The sequence below is a fragment of the Vidua chalybeata genome, chromosome 6 (genome assembly GCF_026979565.1).
Source record: "Vidua chalybeata isolate OUT-0048 chromosome 6, bVidCha1 merged haplotype, whole genome shotgun sequence".
In the NCBI taxonomy this organism is placed as follows: domain Eukaryota; kingdom Metazoa; phylum Chordata; class Aves; order Passeriformes; family Viduidae; genus Vidua; species Vidua chalybeata.
The window spans coordinates 14493551-14511170 of record NC_071535.1 but is presented as its reverse complement, the minus strand read 5'-3'; the positions used below and the strand labels follow the sequence as shown (position 1 = coordinate 14511170).

The window sequence follows — 17620 nt, the reverse complement described above, 5'->3', positions numbered from 1 at the left end:
ACCAAATCTCCTGTGTCCAATTCAACTGGAGTAGGTTTTCTTCCTTACTACTCTCCACAATTTTTTTTTTTTTTAATTATAGAAGTTGCCAACAACTAGTTTAAGAAAATATTCTCTGGAGTCTCCTGAATAAGAGAGCAAAGACAACTGTTGATATATGACATTCCATAATTACAATTATTCCTTGTTTCCCTTCCCACCACAAACAGTTTTGTTATACTGATTTCCCTCAGACTCAGTAGTCTGGAGCTACACTTTCACCATTATTAGTCCCCTTTTTCCTAGACATGATAGGTTTGTAGAACAATTTGTTTAGATCCAGTCTTTTAAGGGATGGGAAAGATCCTGCACCAAACTGTTGTATGCCAGTGTTTAAAGGGCTGTCAATCTAGGAAGTCTTTAGTTTTACTTTCCTCCTTCCATGGCACATAGACCTTAAATCATTCACCACAGCAGTCAAGCATGAAACTAAGAAAGAGCACAGATCTACTTACTCTGATTGTCTCAAACTAAAGTACAGTGACAGAAAGCAGCTGTGAGGGTATACTTTTGTCTCCTCCTGTCTCCCAGGACTAGCAAGGATGGAAAAGTAGTATGTGAACAAAGAGCAAAAGGGCTACTGATAAGAAAGAGAGTCCAAGGATGATTCAGAGTGATCTGAGCATCACTGTGACAAGGAAAGTGATTGTTCTGAAACTCAGAGTTTTTTCTCAGGCTGAAAATGCCTTTGTTTTTCTGTTTAAAATGAAGTCAGGCTGATTATAAAGCAGGCCTTTATACAAGCCCAATAACTGCTACAATTAAATGACACACAACTTTCAGGGCCAAGTTCTTTATCCTGCAAGTTGCTAGCTATGTCGAGGCTGGGGAGCAATCTCAGCTGCCATGGATATTAGCAAGGGAAGAAGGCTACTATGAACTTAAAAGGAAACACTTCAAGTACTGTAGGATGGAAACTTCAATCACTGAATTGCAAGAAATTAACTTAAAGGGAAGCATTAGAAAGCATGCAATTATTTTAAAGGAAATTTAAGAAAGACGCATATGCTTGCATTTGTGGAGAAGCTGCCTGTTCTGTGAAAGAACTGCTTGCCCTCTAAAGCACATAGTTAATAACTGTCCCCCAAAAAAACCTGTTCGTGTGATGCAGTTATAAAACCACTGCATGTGCACAGTGAGAGTAATGAAAATCACTGTATCTATATGCAGCATTTGGAAGTATCCTTTGAAAAGTCAGATTTTCAAAATATACACATACTTCAAAAAAAGGGAATAAAAACCTTTTAGAGCACCAAAAAAAAAAACCCAAACCTCCCTCATCTGTATATTGTTATTTCTTGTTTTACAAGTTTTTTTTTTTTTTTTTTTAATTAACTGCAGCAATCTAAAAATTCAAGTTTCTGGGCTCCCCTTTAAGAATTTGCATTTTTACCTCCCACCAAGAGATACTTTGACTCTGTTCATCTTTGAGTCCACACATTACAAATGCAAGTATGCCCAACCCACCCACTCCTCCTCTTCCATTTTAAGTTTCTGCTACATGTTTGGGTCTGATTTTTTTCACATCACATAAAAACTTTGCCAACCAAGTAATAATATGTTCTTACTGTACTCATGGACACTTCTAACATACACATGACATCAGTATCTGTGGTCAGCAGGCAGGGATTTAAAGCACAGCAAGTTCAAAGCTGGTACTGATTTCACAAACACACACTCCTAGAAAAAAAATGAAAGAATAAAGGGTGTGCAGAGAAAGAAAAATGTTTATTGAAATATTGTAGTACCAATAAGATATACAAAAAACCTTATCATTACAATTCTTCACACCGATTCCTTCTACTTTAGAAACAGTGATGTGTGCAAAACTCTTGAACTTCTACTTGGGGAAATCGTTCATACAGATGAAAACTCACATGTGATGGATGACATGCTTGGTACTGTCTTCTGCCACAGAGGAGAACAAATGGCTAGTGTTGAGTTTTTGTAACAAGATGCATTTCTCAAAATTATATAGCAAAATACTGTAATAAAAAAAAATAAATATATAGAAGAGGTAATTCAGAAGTGCTGAACAAGAAGGGATGTAACCACTGACACACCAAGCAATCAGCCCTGCCCCTGTACCACTGTGTACCAGTGTGTAACTCCGGGCTCAGCCAGACCGAAGCTGCCGGGGCCCCCTCGTGGTCACGACACGCACGATAATTGCGATGCTCTTGTGCCTCACTGCACCTGCACGTTTTTAAAATAAAGGGAACCAGTGAAAACACCCCTGTCACCACTGCTGTGACAGAGCATTATGGCAAACCTTAACTGGGGCACAAGAATTTTTCTTACAGGCAATGAGTGCCCTGGCGTTTTCCCAGCCTCACTAAAGGTCAAGACACTTCCAGCACTTTAAGTAAATTACAGCTGTACAAATTACCATACCAGAGACCAAGACCGTTTCTGTGACACTGGACAAAAGTGAGCACAGGAAGCAAAGAACAGGACATGCACATAGTTCCAATCCCACTCCCTAGCTGTAGGAACAGTTTGTGGTAATTGGGAGTGGGGCTGCAGCCAAGCCTCATCCCCAGTGGGTACAGCTGTGAGCAGCACTGAAAGCCATGAGCCATGGAGTGCCCAGGTGCACTGACCAACCGCCAAAGGGAACAGAGGGCACACAGGCACAGTGCATGAAGGCTATAAAAAGTTGGACTAAGGAACAAGATGAGCAGACACTTGCAGCCTTCTGAGGTGGTATGATGTTACTCTGTACGAGCAGATGCTTGAAGCCTTCTAAAGTGGTATGGTGTTACTCTGTTTGGGTTGGAGCTTTATGAAATTGTATGGTGACACTCTGTATATCAAGGCTGTCTCCACTGCGGCATATGCTGTGACACCTAGCCTTCTATGGCCCAGGACTTAATACCATAATGGTGTCTTTATATTTGGCAGATCTTTTTTTTTTTTTTTTTCTTGAGCTTGCCCCATCTTTTTCTAAGGCTCATCAAAGATTTTAGCACTCCTAACTCCTGGATGAAAAGAGGCCAGAGGTGTTGTCATTAGAAGCAGTATTTCTTAGTTCTGCATGGAAATAGATACGTATAAAATTATGCTTCCTCTGTAATATTGAAAGACTCAAGAACTACTACCATCTGCAAATCTGAAACAAGGATCTAACAGATTTTCATATGCCAGAACAGTTGCAAGCAGCTTGCTTACCCCAAAGAATAAATCTGCTCCTCTAATACAGAGGTCATACTACTTGTCCCTGCTTCAAGATAGTGTCACAACTCACAAAGCTCAGTGCAAAGAGGCACACAGTGCTATCAGTGCCATTAAGAAGTAATGAAGTCTAAAGAGTGCCTCATTTAAAGGTCCACATTCAAGCCTGAACATGACCTTCTGTTCTATTTGTTAAATGTGGGGCTCAGACATTTCTCCTTGGATCATTACCATGAACCCTCTCTGTCAAAGGGTATCTTTACATGGTTTAAATGAAAAAAACTGCCTTAGGTCACGTTTATCCCCATTAGTTAAATTGATACAGGTCACTTTGTAAATATTCTTCACCTCTCTCATTTATGAAATGGAATGTTGTATTTTACGGCTAATGCAAACACTCTCTTAGGAATATGCCATCAATCCATGGATATTATTTAATTACCTATCCAGTTCAGAAACTAACTTGCTTATAAATCTCCAGGTTAGACCCAAAACAGGAAGTTAGGTACAGTTCAGATTTCAAAACGTCAGTTTCCCTGTAAAACCCCCACAGCATTTCTATGTTTCTGCTGTTTGTTGCACAATTTTTTAAAACTAGCACATTTCCAAAATAACCAGGAACATTTTACAGATGTGTTTTCAGTGTTCACGATTTAAGCAGCCCAGAATTGCAAGGACATTTTAAACATTCATAATGCTCTCAAAACTGAGGATGTGTTGGTGCTGCCATATGTGACTATGATGGTATGCTGAGATTATTTACATGGCATGCAAAATAGCTGGAGCTCAAGATATCCCACTTAAAAACTTCAATGAACAAAAAACCCCCACCTAAATAGAGCTCAATTGTTAGGGCACAACAAGGAACTTCATTTTCAGTCACTATCACAACTCAGAATGACGCAGAAATATCGGACTTGAACATGAAGGCATGTCCTGTTCTGATAAGCTGAAATGAGACTTTTCTTTCTCACTAGCTAACTTAGCCCTCCCCTTTTTAAAAAGAAATAAAAACCTATTTGCTGACAGTATCATTCTTGTATGTCCATCTCCTTGTACACCATGTGAGAACAAACCACAAATTTATAAATCATAATTCTGTTCTGCAGCAGAATGCCTGAAGTTAACCCAGTTTATGACTGACTCTGAGCATTTAAACCCTGCAGTTTGAATAGTGGTGCTTTTATTAATGCTTTATTTCAAAATGAGGTGATAGGTCTTCTAACAGGAACATCAGCAAAATGTCAGGATTCTTATGCAAGTTCCATTAATGCTTCTTCTGAACAGATGATTTAAATCATTATCTGGAAAACATAAGAAGTTTCACTTAGACTAATAGAAGACGGGACCTGGTGACATAATTATCTGTTTCTAGAGTGTACATGGACAAATTGTTCTAAGTCTTATCAGTAGGTAAAAGTGTTTACCCTCTAATTGAGTGCTGCATATTGCATAATCCAAAAGTATTTGACCATACTAAATATTTTATTAAAAAGCATTCTGTTAAGCTTAATATCTCATAGGCCAATCTCATAAAACCACAGTAACTACAAATTCAGTACTTCTGTTTAACCTAGTACACAAGATTTCTGAGCAGCTTTCCAGCATTTTATAGCAGTTTTTTCAGTGTTCAGCAGACGTTACTCTTATTTGCTAAACAATATCAGACTGCAAAATTCCTCTTACTGTTGACAGATCAATAATGACACGGGAACAGTCATTACCTCCGTGGCAACAGAGTGGCACGTGTCGGAGGAATATTGCGCATGCTGCTGCTGCGCTCTGACAGCCATGCCTCGGCTTCCTCACGCTGCTGCTCTCTCTGCAAGCCTGGTGTGCCCAGGGTACCAACAACCAAGGGCACCTCTTAGACTACAGAGGATTAAACTACAGCTGTGGCTACGTGATTTCTAAAAGAATATATAGTCACAAGGGTTTATTACACTTGGGTCTGATGTCTTTATGTTACTTATTTTTAGTGAACCCTTTGTAGAAATAGCAAGGACAAAATTCAGGAAGGCAAATACCACAGTATTCTGTTCTTAGCCTAATATTTCGTTGAAAGAAAACACCCAGTTGTCTTTAAGAATAAAAAGATACCTTTTTTGCCAATCAATTTTTATTTAATTCCACTTTGACTCCACAGGATCTAAAAGTGGCAGGAGTCTTTATATTGGATTAAAATAACAAAAGAGACCCCTTGGGATATTACATTTAAAACTTGTTATGTCTTTGTATATTGAAACAGTCCAACAAATAGGAAAGCATACTTTTGCTCTGCATAAGTTACTTAGTTCCATCTAGCACAAACAGGACATATTTTTTTTCATACTTCACAACCTTCACCATGTTAATCACAACATATAAACCACAGAAAGCAAACACTCCTCTGTGGCTTGATCACCATGGCTGAGCCTGGCTTGCGATGTTTTGTTGAAAGCAAAACATACTAACTCACAAAATACATGGTGTTAATCAGCAACACAACATATGAATTCAGATTAAAAGTGTTTCCTCATAAATACATCTACTTTTAAATACTGCAGCAACACCGTACTTATTCATAACCTATTCACGTGGGATGACAAAGGGCAAGTTTGCAACGATTCCCTTCAGAATATGTTCTTAACAAATTTAAATAAAAGGCAACAGAAGCGATCCTGAGGGTGGCTTCAAAAAAATTAAAACAAAGTTGTCACTCAGGCATCATCTGGATTCCACAAAAAACAAGAATTAGGCAAGCACTCTTCTGAATGCTGAAAACAAGCTGGTCTGCAAAGCTCTCACAAGAACAAAATTGGATAGTAAAAGTTCTTTTCCTTACAAATAAAAATAAGACAGATGGTCATTAATATACTAAAAGTCCAGATGCTACAACTGCAATATAAATTAGCACTCAAAATGCACTGTGACTTATTTTTCGTGAGACTGTATTTTAGTACAGAGGAAAACTCGTCAAGATTTTCTTCTACTTACAGGATAGGCCCTGCTGCTTTAGGAGACCGCCACGCTCTGCGCCAAGTTCTTGGAAAGAATTCGGCATCTGCCCAGGAGAGTGAGCAAAGCTGGCTGCACAGGACGCGTTCCAAATCCAGCACTTCTCTGGCTAACATTAGGCACTTCTGTCCTTGCTCCAGCATCGACTGAACCATTCTTTTGCTCAGACAGCCAGCCCAATCGTGCTCCCATTTTTCCAACCCGCTGCCACCCCTGCCAGCTGCTCGGGTGACAGGTCAAGCTGTGCAAAAACTACTCGGGTCTCCCCTCTCAGCACCAAATCCGAGCACGCAAAGCACCGCTACTTTCTCAGGGTCAAACCGCCTGCTTTATCCCACCAAAAATTAACCAAACCCGGGAAACCGAACGCAGCCAAATCGGTCCCCAGACACAGCCAAAGCCAGGAAGGAGACAGACCCATGCAGCAGTTTGCCAGCTGCCCACATACAGCCTCCGCCGCCTACGAGGACAGAAGGCGCCGACTGAACGGCGCTGCTCGTCCGAGAGCGGCCTCCCCGCTGCCACCTGAGCGCGCTTTAGCGCAGCCCGGCTCCATCAGCCCCTTCTCGGGGATCCGCCTCGACCCTTAGCCAGCCCTGGCCCGAGGGAGCTCCACCACCGCCTGCACCACCAAAGGGCCAGCGAGATAAAACCTAGAACCCCGCCCGAGGGCCGGCGGCACCGGCACGGCCCGCGGGTCTTCGAGAGCCCCCAGGCCCGAAGGGAGAGGCTGAGCACAGCAGCGGCCGCCCAGCAACGCCTCCCCGCCATGCTGCTCAGCGCTCCCCGCGGAGCCGACGGTGGGGGCGCGGGAGGGGGAGCGCGGCCCGTCCATCCCGCGGAGGGGAAGCGCGGCCCGTCCATCGCGGCGATGGCGCAGGGCCCGGGCGGGCGGACCAGCAGCGCCTCACGCGTGCGGCCGCTACCCGGAAACGGAAGGAACCTCGCGCCAATCGCCCCCGAGCATCCCGAGAAGAGCCCCGCCCCGGGGCCGGCTGGCCAATCGCGTCCGCGGGAGGGCGGGATTAATCCGTCCATGTTGGATTGACAGGTCGCTCTCCCAATGCAGCCGCAGCCGCTCTGTTCCCTCCACTAGGAAAGCGGAGCCGCCTCAGGGTTGCTGGGCGGGACAAGTCCCCCTGTATCCCAGCGCTATTGGCCGTGGCTGCTGATTGGCGGTTGCCTGCGCCTATGCGGAGGGAGCTCTCCGGCGGCCCGTCGCGCCGTGCGCCAATGGGCGGGCGGTGCGGGCGCGGTGCGGCGGTGCCGGCGGCGGGGCGATGAGCGCGGCGGTGCGGGCGGCGTGGCGGATCGGAGCCGCCGCCGCTCTGCGGGGCCGGGCCGGGCGCCCGCTCAGCCAGGCGGCCGGGGACGGCGGCGGGGCTGAGAGCGGCGGCGGCTCGGGGTCGCGGGAGGCGGTGGAGCGGCTGGTGCGGGAGCACCCGGTGGTGGTGTTCATGAAGGGCAGCCCGGCGCAGCCGCTCTGCGGCTTCAGCAACGCCGTGGTGCAGATCCTGCGGCTGCACGGCGTGGAGGATTACCGCGCCCACGACGTGCTGCAGGACCCCGACCTCCGCCAAGGTCAGCGCCGGGGTCACCTCTGGGTGCCGCCTCCCCGGGGCCTGTGGCAGCCTAAGCCGGCTCCCGGTGGGGAGCAGAGCCGGGGCCGGTTCCCTTGTGGGAAGGGCCCTCGGGAGGTCGGGCTTGTCTTAACGCCCCTGACCTCGGGCACTGTGGGAGCGGCCCCTGCCCGCTTGTCCCACCTGTAACTTGCCTCTTCTTGCTTTGTTGGGTGGGCTGGCTAGGGCTCTGTTATCTTTTAACGAGGTCAGCATCGTGGGGAGAAGGGCAGTGGAGCTGGGGAAGGGTCTGCAGCCCGTGTCCTGTGAGGAGCGGCTGAGGGAGTTTGGCGGTGTTTAACCCGGAGGAGTGCCGTGGTGCATGGTACGGGCGGCCTTATTACTCTCCACAATGCACGAACGGAGGCTGTAGCCAGGTGGGGATCGGCCTCTTCTCCCAGGCGACAAGCGACATGACGAGAGGACAGTTGTAAGTTATGCCAGAGGAGCTTTAGGTTGGATACTAAGGAATTTCTTCACAGAAAGGGTGATTAGGCATTGGGATGGGCTGCCCAGGGAGGTGTTGGAGTCACCGAAACTGGAGATGTTTAAGGAAAGACTGGACTTGGCACATAGTGCTATGGTCTAGTTGACAAGATCGTATTGTCATGGGTTGGACTCGATGATCTCAGAGGTTTTTTTCTATGTTAATTAATTTTGTAATTCTGTTTGGGTGTTAGAACCAGAAGTGTATCACAGAGATGTGCCATTGAGGTTGCTGCCCAAACTCCCTGGTTTGGTTTTTGTGACCCTCCTCGTGTTCAAGAGGTCTCAGTTATCAGCAGGGTGCAGTTGTTATGTGCAGGGTGATGATTGGAGATCGGGCTCTTTGTGCCACACTGCCTTGCCTGGTTCAGAGATAGAGAGCTGCATTAAAGACCCCTGAAATACTTCATTGTCAGGTTTTGTCTTCCTTGTGAACAGTATGGTGAAATTTCATATATGACTTGGACTTGTACTACTTGATTCCCAGCTGGTATTGCCTGCTGGGATTCTCTTAATAAAGTACAAATTTATGCTAATCATTTGCACAACAAATACTTAGTAATAGTTTCACCATTACTGCACAAGTGGTAGTTATTCTATAAAAGGTTTTTCTTTTCCAGTTGTGGAAAGCTAGTAATCTGTTCTGGTAATGCTTTTCATCTTTCTGTCTTCAATGAGCATAGCTGATTGTTGAGGTTTTATGTGGTTATTTGAGAAAGTTTTAAAACAAAAAACCACTTGCAAGTACATAGTCAAGTAATTAGTCTTGTATGTGTGTGGCATTAACAGTTCTTGCCCACAAGACACTAAAATGTGCTGTAAAGCCACATGCTGGCATGTATCAGGTGACTTTGTTCGCCTTTGTTTTTGGTGTAATCTGACTCAGTTTTTCTTTAGCTCTTAGCTAAAAGGCTGATTTTCCAGTCCTTGTTTGCTTTTCAATTCACAACTATAATAGCTGGTATGGTATAAAAGCTTAGATACTGGAATTTCTGTGTAAGGACACCTTTTGTTAATGAAGGTTGATTATGTTCAAGTAAATCTTCCTCTGCCTTTGCAAGTGAACAAATCATGGTAATTTTCTAAACTTTGTTTACATATCTAAATTTATTAATTGTACAGTTTACTAGAAGAAACTTTTATCTCTTCTCACCACTCATAAACTAAAAAGGAGGAAACAAAATCAGACCATCAGAATTTCACTTTTGGTTGAGGGGGCTTTCATGAGCTTCTGATTGGGCAGTGCCTTTATAAGTTATAGTCTCTGAGCAGTTGACCATGTGAATAGATAGTATTTTCTTTCGATGTAAATTAAATTTTTCCTCCACATGAACTCAGGCTTCTGCTAGGTAATGAGAGAGGTTATTGGCCTCCTAGCTACCAGAGCTTTAAATTGAAATTAGTCTTGATCAAGCCCTCCAGTATCTAAGCTACATAGAATGCAGTTATGGAGTGTATCCTTGCACAATATCCTGCTGGTTCTCAGGTGCTTAAAGGAGTTGCTCTGGCCCTTTCCATGTACCAGCTTTGGCACCTGTCCAACTGTGCAGAGAGCCAGCTCATTTTATTCACTGGATCACTGGGCCTGCAAGTTGAAGCAGCAGTTTGTACAGTGAGCTGAGTGCCAGAGCCAGCATAAAGAACGGAGCTTTGAAGAGTTGGAGAATGACACAGCCACAGCAGAATTCTTGTACTGTTTCAACTGTATTACCTACTGCACCCTAAAAAGCCAGGATGTGCCTGCTTCTGTGCGTGGCAATCTCTGACACGGGGAGGAGAGGACAGGGCTGCTCAAAGTTGTAATTGTCTAAGTTGCCAACTGTATTTCAGCAGTGACTGCCTGAAGGCCAGGATCTGGCCTCGAGTGCCAAACATTTAGATATACAGCATGTGAGCCTTTCCTAGGCTCTCTCTGTGAACCTAATCTGCACTGCTTGGGGACTAGTGAGGGAGTGTGGAACGTTTAGCTGTGGAAGTATCAAGTACACCAGCAAAAGAGTGATCTGCAAGGAGATCACTGTATGAGAGCTGGCCACCAGCTTTGTGTTCACCTGAACCTAACTTCAATGTTTGAATGTATGTGTGCTTCTACATTTGTAGTAGGGGCGGGCTGTTGGAGAAAGGGTAATTCAGGCATGTCTGAATTGCTTGTTGGTTTCTTGCCTGTATCTGTTGAAACACCTTATTTTTAGCTAGTTATATTTCACCTGGTGAAACATACACTGTGCTAAAATATGGCAAGCTGTAAACGTAAAACAACTCCCCTGCTTGCATCTTTACCTTAAAACTCAGATCTCCTACCAAAAACTACAGTACCAAAACTACAGTTATTGGTACTTCATGTGATCTATCTGAACTTGAGCTGAAGATACATTTCCCTGACACAAATCCTTCCTTATCAAAGCTGGTCTAAAAGACCTTGGCACTCTCTTGGGCTCCATGGCAATTCAGGTTTTGCTAAGTTGGCTCTCAGTTGATGGACAGTGTTAGACTGGTTCTAGTCACTGAGGCAGAGGTGTTTGGGATTACATACTAGAAAATTGGTGGTTTAAACTGTTGGGATAGTTCATCCTCAGATTATTTTCATTGCTGTGTCTACATTATCTGCTGCTAGCAGTTATTCTTGATCCTTTCTCCCACCCTTGGCTAGCCTTCCCTCAGAAAAGCTTGTATCAGTGGTAATGGTACTCAGGCTTTGGAATAGGCTGCACGGGGAAGTGTTGGAATCTCCATCCCTGGAAGTGTTTCAAAGGCATGTGGCTATGACACTTGGGGGTATGGTTTACTGGTAAATGATATTGTGGAATTAACAGTTGGATTTGATGATCTTAGAGGTCTTTTCCAGCCTTAATGATTCTGTGATATCCATGAAAATGTGTTGCTTTTCTGGAGCAAGTATGGTGGAGCAGGAATGAGTGTTGCTTGATTCAGTTCTTTGATGTGGCCCATCATCCTTCATTGGTGCTAATGCTGCCAAGAGAGGCTGAGGATTGGTAATTGGAGCTGGGGAGAGGGGTGGGAGTGTGCTGGGTACCCGTTTCAGTAGCTCTTTGCACCGATCCTGGTTTCACAGTTACATTAAATGTGCTACCAGAGCTGTCAGACTGCAGCCCTGACCTGTGGAGTGTGTTTTTCCACAGTAAACAGTGGTCCAGAGCAGCAGCTGTAGCCTCTGAAGTACAGCAAGGAGCCAGTCTGCAGAGAGGGGGATGGAGATCCTTGGGGATGTCCAAAAGAATCATCACAAACGTGCACCCGAGTGCAGCATGAGCAGCCCAGGCTAACTTGTGGTAACACCACTGCAGCAGTGTCAGTAGCTGCTGCCCTGGGCTGAGGCTTGGGTGCCCCGTGGAGGGAGTGTTGGGTTTGTGACCTGGGAGAGCCTCAGCACTGAGGCATTTAAAGCAGCTTGTCTAGCACGTGAAATGCAGCACACAGAGCAAATGAGTTTGATGGTATTCTTATTTTTATCTGAAGCTGGATAGGTCCTTGAGAGTACTATCAGTGCTTGTATGTGTGTGCAGTTGGGTCCTTGAAGAAAATATTTCTGTGAAAGAATTATTGGTGTAAATATTACCTTGGAATGCTCATTAGCAGAAGGTTTATTATGCAGAGCCCTTGGTTCTCAGTTCATGTTTAGCATTGCAGTATCTTAGGAAAATGAGCCTTATTTCATATCTGCAGTGGCTCTTTGACCAGGGTCATCCTTAGGCATGTCTTAATAACACAGTTTTTCATTGAAACGTTGGTGGGTTAAAAGATATTTAGGGCAGTTTAAGCAGTTTGGAGTACTCAAAGGCCAAAGAGCATTTAAGAAAAGTATTGCTAAGTGCAAGTTGACGTCAAAGCTTAAAAGTTCTGCAAACTAAGGAAGAAATTACAAGTCATGATAATGGAGGTAAGATGTTATGGGTTCCCTTTGGCCTTGATTTATATGCTAAACTTCCTGTTTTGGGCTTACAAATGCACAAATCTGAAGTCAGAATAAAATCTCTTAGCTGACATATGTGATGGTTAGGAACACTTAGTCAAAACAATCTTTTTTTCTAAGTTGCTGTTATTTTAGTGGATTTTTAAAGCATGTTATATTTTGCTAAGGGGAATTATTAGCTATATTGCATCTTTTTTACATAAAAGTAACAATCCCACTGTATATTTTCCCACTTATACATATTTATTAAAAAAGAAAGTAGTTTAAGTTCCAATAAAGCAAGCATAATTTCCTCACATGGTAATTTTTTTACCTTGAGTATTTTGGGTTTTGCCTTTTTAGTCTCCAGAGACTAAAATGCTTTCTAAGGAGAAAACAAGTTATTTTATGCTATCAGGTATTCAGGTTTACTGTTTGTTGGTAGGGGGTTGGCTTCCAAGGTGAGTGGGCTCTGATGTTCTGAAAAGGTGTCTCTATAGGCTTAAGTTTGCTATATGGGCTTTCATGCTTTTGTTGGAAAAATTCCAGGCACTGCATGTTGAAAATACATAAAAATATTGAAATTAAAACTTGTCATCTACTCAAATGCTTGTGGTTGTGTTATAAAAATAGGTGGCAGTAGGTTTTAGCTAGTTCCTCTGCTACAGAAATAATGGCTTTTTGTGAAGGGTCATTTAAAAAGTGGCAAATTAGATACAAAGATTCTTGTGTTCTTGTGATGTCTAAGTGCAAGCTGGTTTCAGTGTGTATCAGCTGATCAGTTTGTATTTTTGGGTGGTCTTATATTTGCCTTCTGTGAAGTATAGTTTTAAACTTTAATTCTGTACTTCATAATTGTGACTTGAGCTGTGTTTTGTTAAATGAGCACTTTTAAAGAGATTTCAGCCTTTGTGCCCCTCCCATGTGCTGTAAGGTCTGGCACTGAAAGATAAAGCAATTTGAAATTCATAAGGCCTCTACAGGGGCAAATGTATCTTGCAGTTGAAATTGCAGGAATAAGTGTAACTGTATGAGTTCAGTAAGAGTATAAAATATTTTAAAGTCCCTCTGGGAAATATAACAGAAAGTAAACAGTTCTCAGTATTTTTCAATACTTCTCATTTCTGTAATTGATTGAAAGAGTCATGTTTTCTTGTTGGGAGTAAAAAGAGTTGTGGTGTTTTTCCAGTTCCTGCTTGAAGTCAGTATAGGAGCTGACTCTGTATCTTTCAGTCCACATCTTTGAGTTGGGGTGAGAAACAAACCTAACTCTAACACAGGTTTTTTTTTCTGATAGTGCTCCTGTTACACATATATCTTTTTGCCTTTATGGGAAAGAAATTGGAATACCAGTGGTAGAGTCAGGTAGAAGCAATGTATTCCTTTTAAAATACCATTCTATTAGGAAAGAGGGGAAACGTCTAATAATTTTTTTTTTCTTATTCAGGAATAAAAAACTACTCCAACTGGCCTACCATCCCACAAGTGTACCTCAATGGTGAATTTGTTGGTGGCTGTGATATACTCCTCCAGATGCATCAGAATGGAGATCTTGTAGAAGAGCTGAAGAAACTAGGAATCCGTTCAGCGCTTCTGGATGCAGAAAAAGACCAAGAGAAGAAGTAAAATGAGCAAAAAAAAAAAAAAAAAAAAAAAAGCTGAGACAGGAATAAAGCAAATTGATAAGAACTTGTTGCCCATAAAGCCTTATATACTTTAGGTCAAGGAAAGCGTCTGTTTGAACTGACACTAAGTGAATGTCTCTTAGCTCATGGTAAATGTAGTGATCTTGGTATTTTGATTTATGGGTATTGTGAAAATTTGAGTATAACCACTGCACTGTAAAGCAAACGTTTGTGAAAATTTGTGTTTTAAAAAAGTTCACTTCTAAAAGCTCTCTTCTTCATTGAGGTGGGAGTAAACCAAAATAACTAGTAATATTTTTATGGATTTTATGTGTGATTCTCTGTTCTTTGATACATGAACCTAGACAAACAGCATTTGCATTCCCTTGCTTCTCTTGAAAAAGTATTAAGTAATAGTGCATCTGTTTTTCTGTTTAACTTCTGGTGATAAGACTTCCTGAGAGCCTGTAAAACCTGTGTAGTCGCATACAATATAGGAGAAAAACAGTTTTCCAACAATATAGGAGAAAAAAGATTATATGAGAGTGCATGAAATAAACTTTCATTCTGAAGGGTGAAAATAAACAGAACTTGTACAATTACATGTATAGTGGTCATTATTACTTTGTAACTTTCTGATGGCTTTTAAAACTGCGAAGAATTGTGCCTAAATATTTTATAAAACCTTTTCTACCTCTTGCAAAACAGCTTTTCCTCATGCTTATATACTTCGTGTATGGCAGTTCTGTGTCAGTGCTAAAATGTGGGAATTATTTAAGGCTTCAGTATTCTAGCTTGAAATAGTACAGGAGAATACTTCAGTTATTTCTGTAATCTTATATTATTTCCTTGTTATCTTTTTATATTTGTTGTGTTTCCAAGTGTTTTCTCCTGACTGATGTGCTCAGGAGAATATAGTCTTCAAACATGGATTTACAGATTAAATGTTCATGTGGGTAAGATGAGTGCAGCAGAAAGGTTACAGAATGGATAAATACTTCTTTGTGGAAAGTCTCTGAAGTGTTCAGTACCTACCTAACCACATTTCTCCAAATGAAAACAAATTATATTAACCAGTGTAGCTTGAGCTCTATAGCAATACTACTAAGGTTAAAAGCTAACAAAGCTATGTTTAAATGCAGTGTCATTAATACAAACCAGTCTGCATGTGAATTAGGCAAATGGTTGGAAATAAACTGTGTTTTATGTTGATTGTCTACAGTAGTTGCTCTTTATTTTAAATGTCTAATGAAACTGATGCTACTTTTAATTTGAAGCCTGAGATGTTTTCCACTGCATGGGATATAAAATGTGTTCTGGAGAAAGAAGAAATTATAAATGGTCAGTGAAAGACGAGAACAGGACTGAAACCTGTAGACAGGAGAGATTTGATGCAAGTTCTGATTCTAAATCTCTCCTGCCCACTTGAGCAAGCAGTGGAGAAACTATACTGGAACATTCTGCACAGCATTTGCCAAACTGGTAACAGTAAGCTTACTGCATAGTTGTAATGCAGTCAGGGTCAGCAGGATTAGATACAGTGTGTGTGTTGTGTGTACTCACTTGGTCCCCACAGCAGGTCTGTGGAGGTCACTGTATGACCACTGTGTAGGAGGAAGTTCCACTTGGGGCAGTCACTTGTGCCTGTAAGGCACAGAGGTGTGAGTGCAAGATTTTTTCTGTTCATGTGCCACATCACATCATGCAGAGCTTAAGGTATCAATGAAGGTTTGTTCTAAGCATTTGAATTCAGATTAAATGAACTTTCTTATGGCTAATCACAAGTAGTTTTTGCCATTCTGAATGTAAAACAATGTTTAGAAAGAGAAGTAAATTTCAAAAGTCTTTGGCTATTGCATTGACCTATTGAATGTACCCACTAAACAAAAAGGTAATGAAGAAAATTTAATTATTTTCTGCTTCAATAGTTAACTCTTAGTCTGACTACTAAATATTAAAAAAAGAATCCCCCAAATTTGCTGTTTCATAGCTCTCTAGTTTTCTGCACAAGCTGAATATTTTTCAGTAATATCTGCCAGCAATTTAACATAAAGGGAACTTCAGCATTGTCAGGTAGTCTTTATGCAGCAAATTTTTTCTCCCAGCATGAGTTCCTGCTTTGAAAAACCATGGAAGTTTTTCTGCTTTTTCTACTTTCTTCCCCTCTTTGGATTTTAATTACTTGATTAAACCTTTGCATAACATACATTGTAGTGTTTATATCAATCTCTACCTGACTGGAACGTGTTATTGAGCAAGTAAATCAACAGTGATTTCATGACAAAGCCACAGTGGGGAATGAAATGAGGACTTCTGCCTGCGTTCCTGTGCAAGCCGTACATTTCCAGCCAATATGTGCATGAGCAGTTGTTCTACATTTAGGAAAATGATCATGTTAAACCAGCTGCAATAAAAAAATTACCATCTTAAATTGTAAGCTTCAGATGCTCACAAAGAGCTTTATATTGTTGACAGTGTTTTCCCCAAGAAACTAGTTCTAGGGGATCGTTTTAGAAGATGGGCAGTATTGTGCACTCTGCTCATTATCTTCTACTGTCCCTCAAACTAGAGGCAAAAGTGCACATATGCTTCCAATCCCAAAGGGATGCTACAGATAAACTGATTTTTTTTTTTTTTTTTTTTTTTTTTTTTTTTTTTTTTTTTTTTTAAAAAAAAAACAAACATGCCTCTCTTGAGGAGAGATTTACACCTGCTTTTCTCATGCTCTCAGGCATGGGCACTGGTAGACACCCCATACTGGTGTTTAGGGTAACTACCAGTGAGTGTGCTGAGCTAATACTGGGGGCCTGGTGCCAGCTGGAAGGATCCATGAGGAATCCTTGGTCAGGGGGATGTAAGAGGTTCTGCAGAAGAAAAGGTGACTTTTTTTATCCCCAGGAGGAGCAGCTTGTCACAGGAGGTGAGGGAGGGGATGGGGGAGCTGCTACAGCTCCTTGTTCTTCCTGGGTTCCTCTGCCATAGAGTGAAGACTGAAGAGGTAACAGTGGTCAAGAGCATGCCTTGGGCAGGCCGCCTGAAGTTGCTGAGGACAGCCAAGAGCAAAAATGGGGACCTGCCCTTGCCATCTTTGGTGAAGAGAGACGCAAAACCGCTTGGTCTCAAGCTGGGTCTGCTGTGGTAAGGATAGGGTAGGTGGCAGGGCTGTGCAGGAGCACTGCCATTTGCAGGGCTTCTATGGATCAAGGTTGGGTGTGTGGAGCTGCCAGTCCCATTCCTGCTCTTTGTGTTCTTGTGTGTTGTGCCAGGCAGGAATTCTGGCTGCCTGCTTCTCTGGTGAGATGCTGCTGGATCCATCTTAGTTGGATTGCCCTGCTGAGAGCTTACAGTGAGATACTTGTGAATGCATGTAAACTTATGTGGGCTTGCTATTCTATTGTAAGGTTGTAGTATGAGTGTTTGCCAAACTGGAAACCATTACTGTAATTATTTACATTTTATTCTGAGGATGCCCTTGGTGTTGCTGCTGTGCTAAAAGGCTGAACTGAGTGGACCAACCTATCCACCAGATCATACATTAAGATAATCTTTTCTATTTGCTAGCATTTCATACTTCTTTGGTATGAAACAAGGTTCTTTGGTTTAGGGAAATGAGATTGTTCATATTCCAAAACTATCTACTGTCTTAAACCTTTACCAAAGTGGGATATAAGGTTTCTTTGGTCTTCTTGAACTGGTCCTGGTGAGGAGCAGAAGGAAGCAGGTTGCAAACACTTGCTATTGTGCTGCTAATTTTGTGTTGGGAGCATTAA

The 17620-nt window shown here is 42.5% G+C and overlaps 1 protein-coding gene, 1 long non-coding RNA gene and 1 other non-coding gene across 3 annotated transcripts; 1 reads left to right on the top strand and 2 right to left on the bottom strand.

Annotated features, from left to right (window-relative positions):
- Positions 1-1748: 1748 nt before the first annotated feature.
- On the bottom strand, positions 1749-7405 carry LOC128790005 (uncharacterized). Its single transcript, XR_008431606.1, has 2 exons — positions 6190-7405; positions 1749-4517 (listed from the first exon to the last, which is right to left on the bottom strand). It is a non-coding gene; the product is annotated as an uncharacterized LOC128790005 (long non-coding RNA).
- On the bottom strand, positions 4821-5094 carry LOC128790342 (small Cajal body-specific RNA 13). Its single transcript, XR_008431709.1, has one exon. It is a non-coding gene; the product is annotated as a small Cajal body-specific RNA 13 (non-coding RNA).
- Positions 7406-7475: 70 nt separating the features above from the next.
- GLRX5 (glutaredoxin 5) lies at positions 7476-15067 on the top strand. The gene is made up of 2 exons (XM_053946417.1): positions 7476-7791; positions 13673-15067. Exons 1-2 carry the CDS (start codon positions 7491-7493, stop codon positions 13849-13851), a joined length of 480 nt encoding a protein of 159 aa, XP_053802392.1. The 5' UTR covers positions 7476-7490; the 3' UTR covers positions 13852-15067.
- The last annotated feature ends 2553 nt before the right edge of the window (positions 15068-17620 follow it).

Excerpts from the sequence above, each read along its gene's own strand:
- GLRX5 (XM_053946417.1), top strand. The coding sequence starts at position 7,491 with ATGAGCGCGGCGGTGCGGGCGGCGTGGCGGATCGGAGCCGCCGCCGCT. Across the intron at positions 7,792-13,672 it reads GGACCCCGACCTCCGCCAAG|GAATAAAAAACTACTCCAAC; the intron begins GTCAGCGCCGGG and ends TTTCTTATTCAG.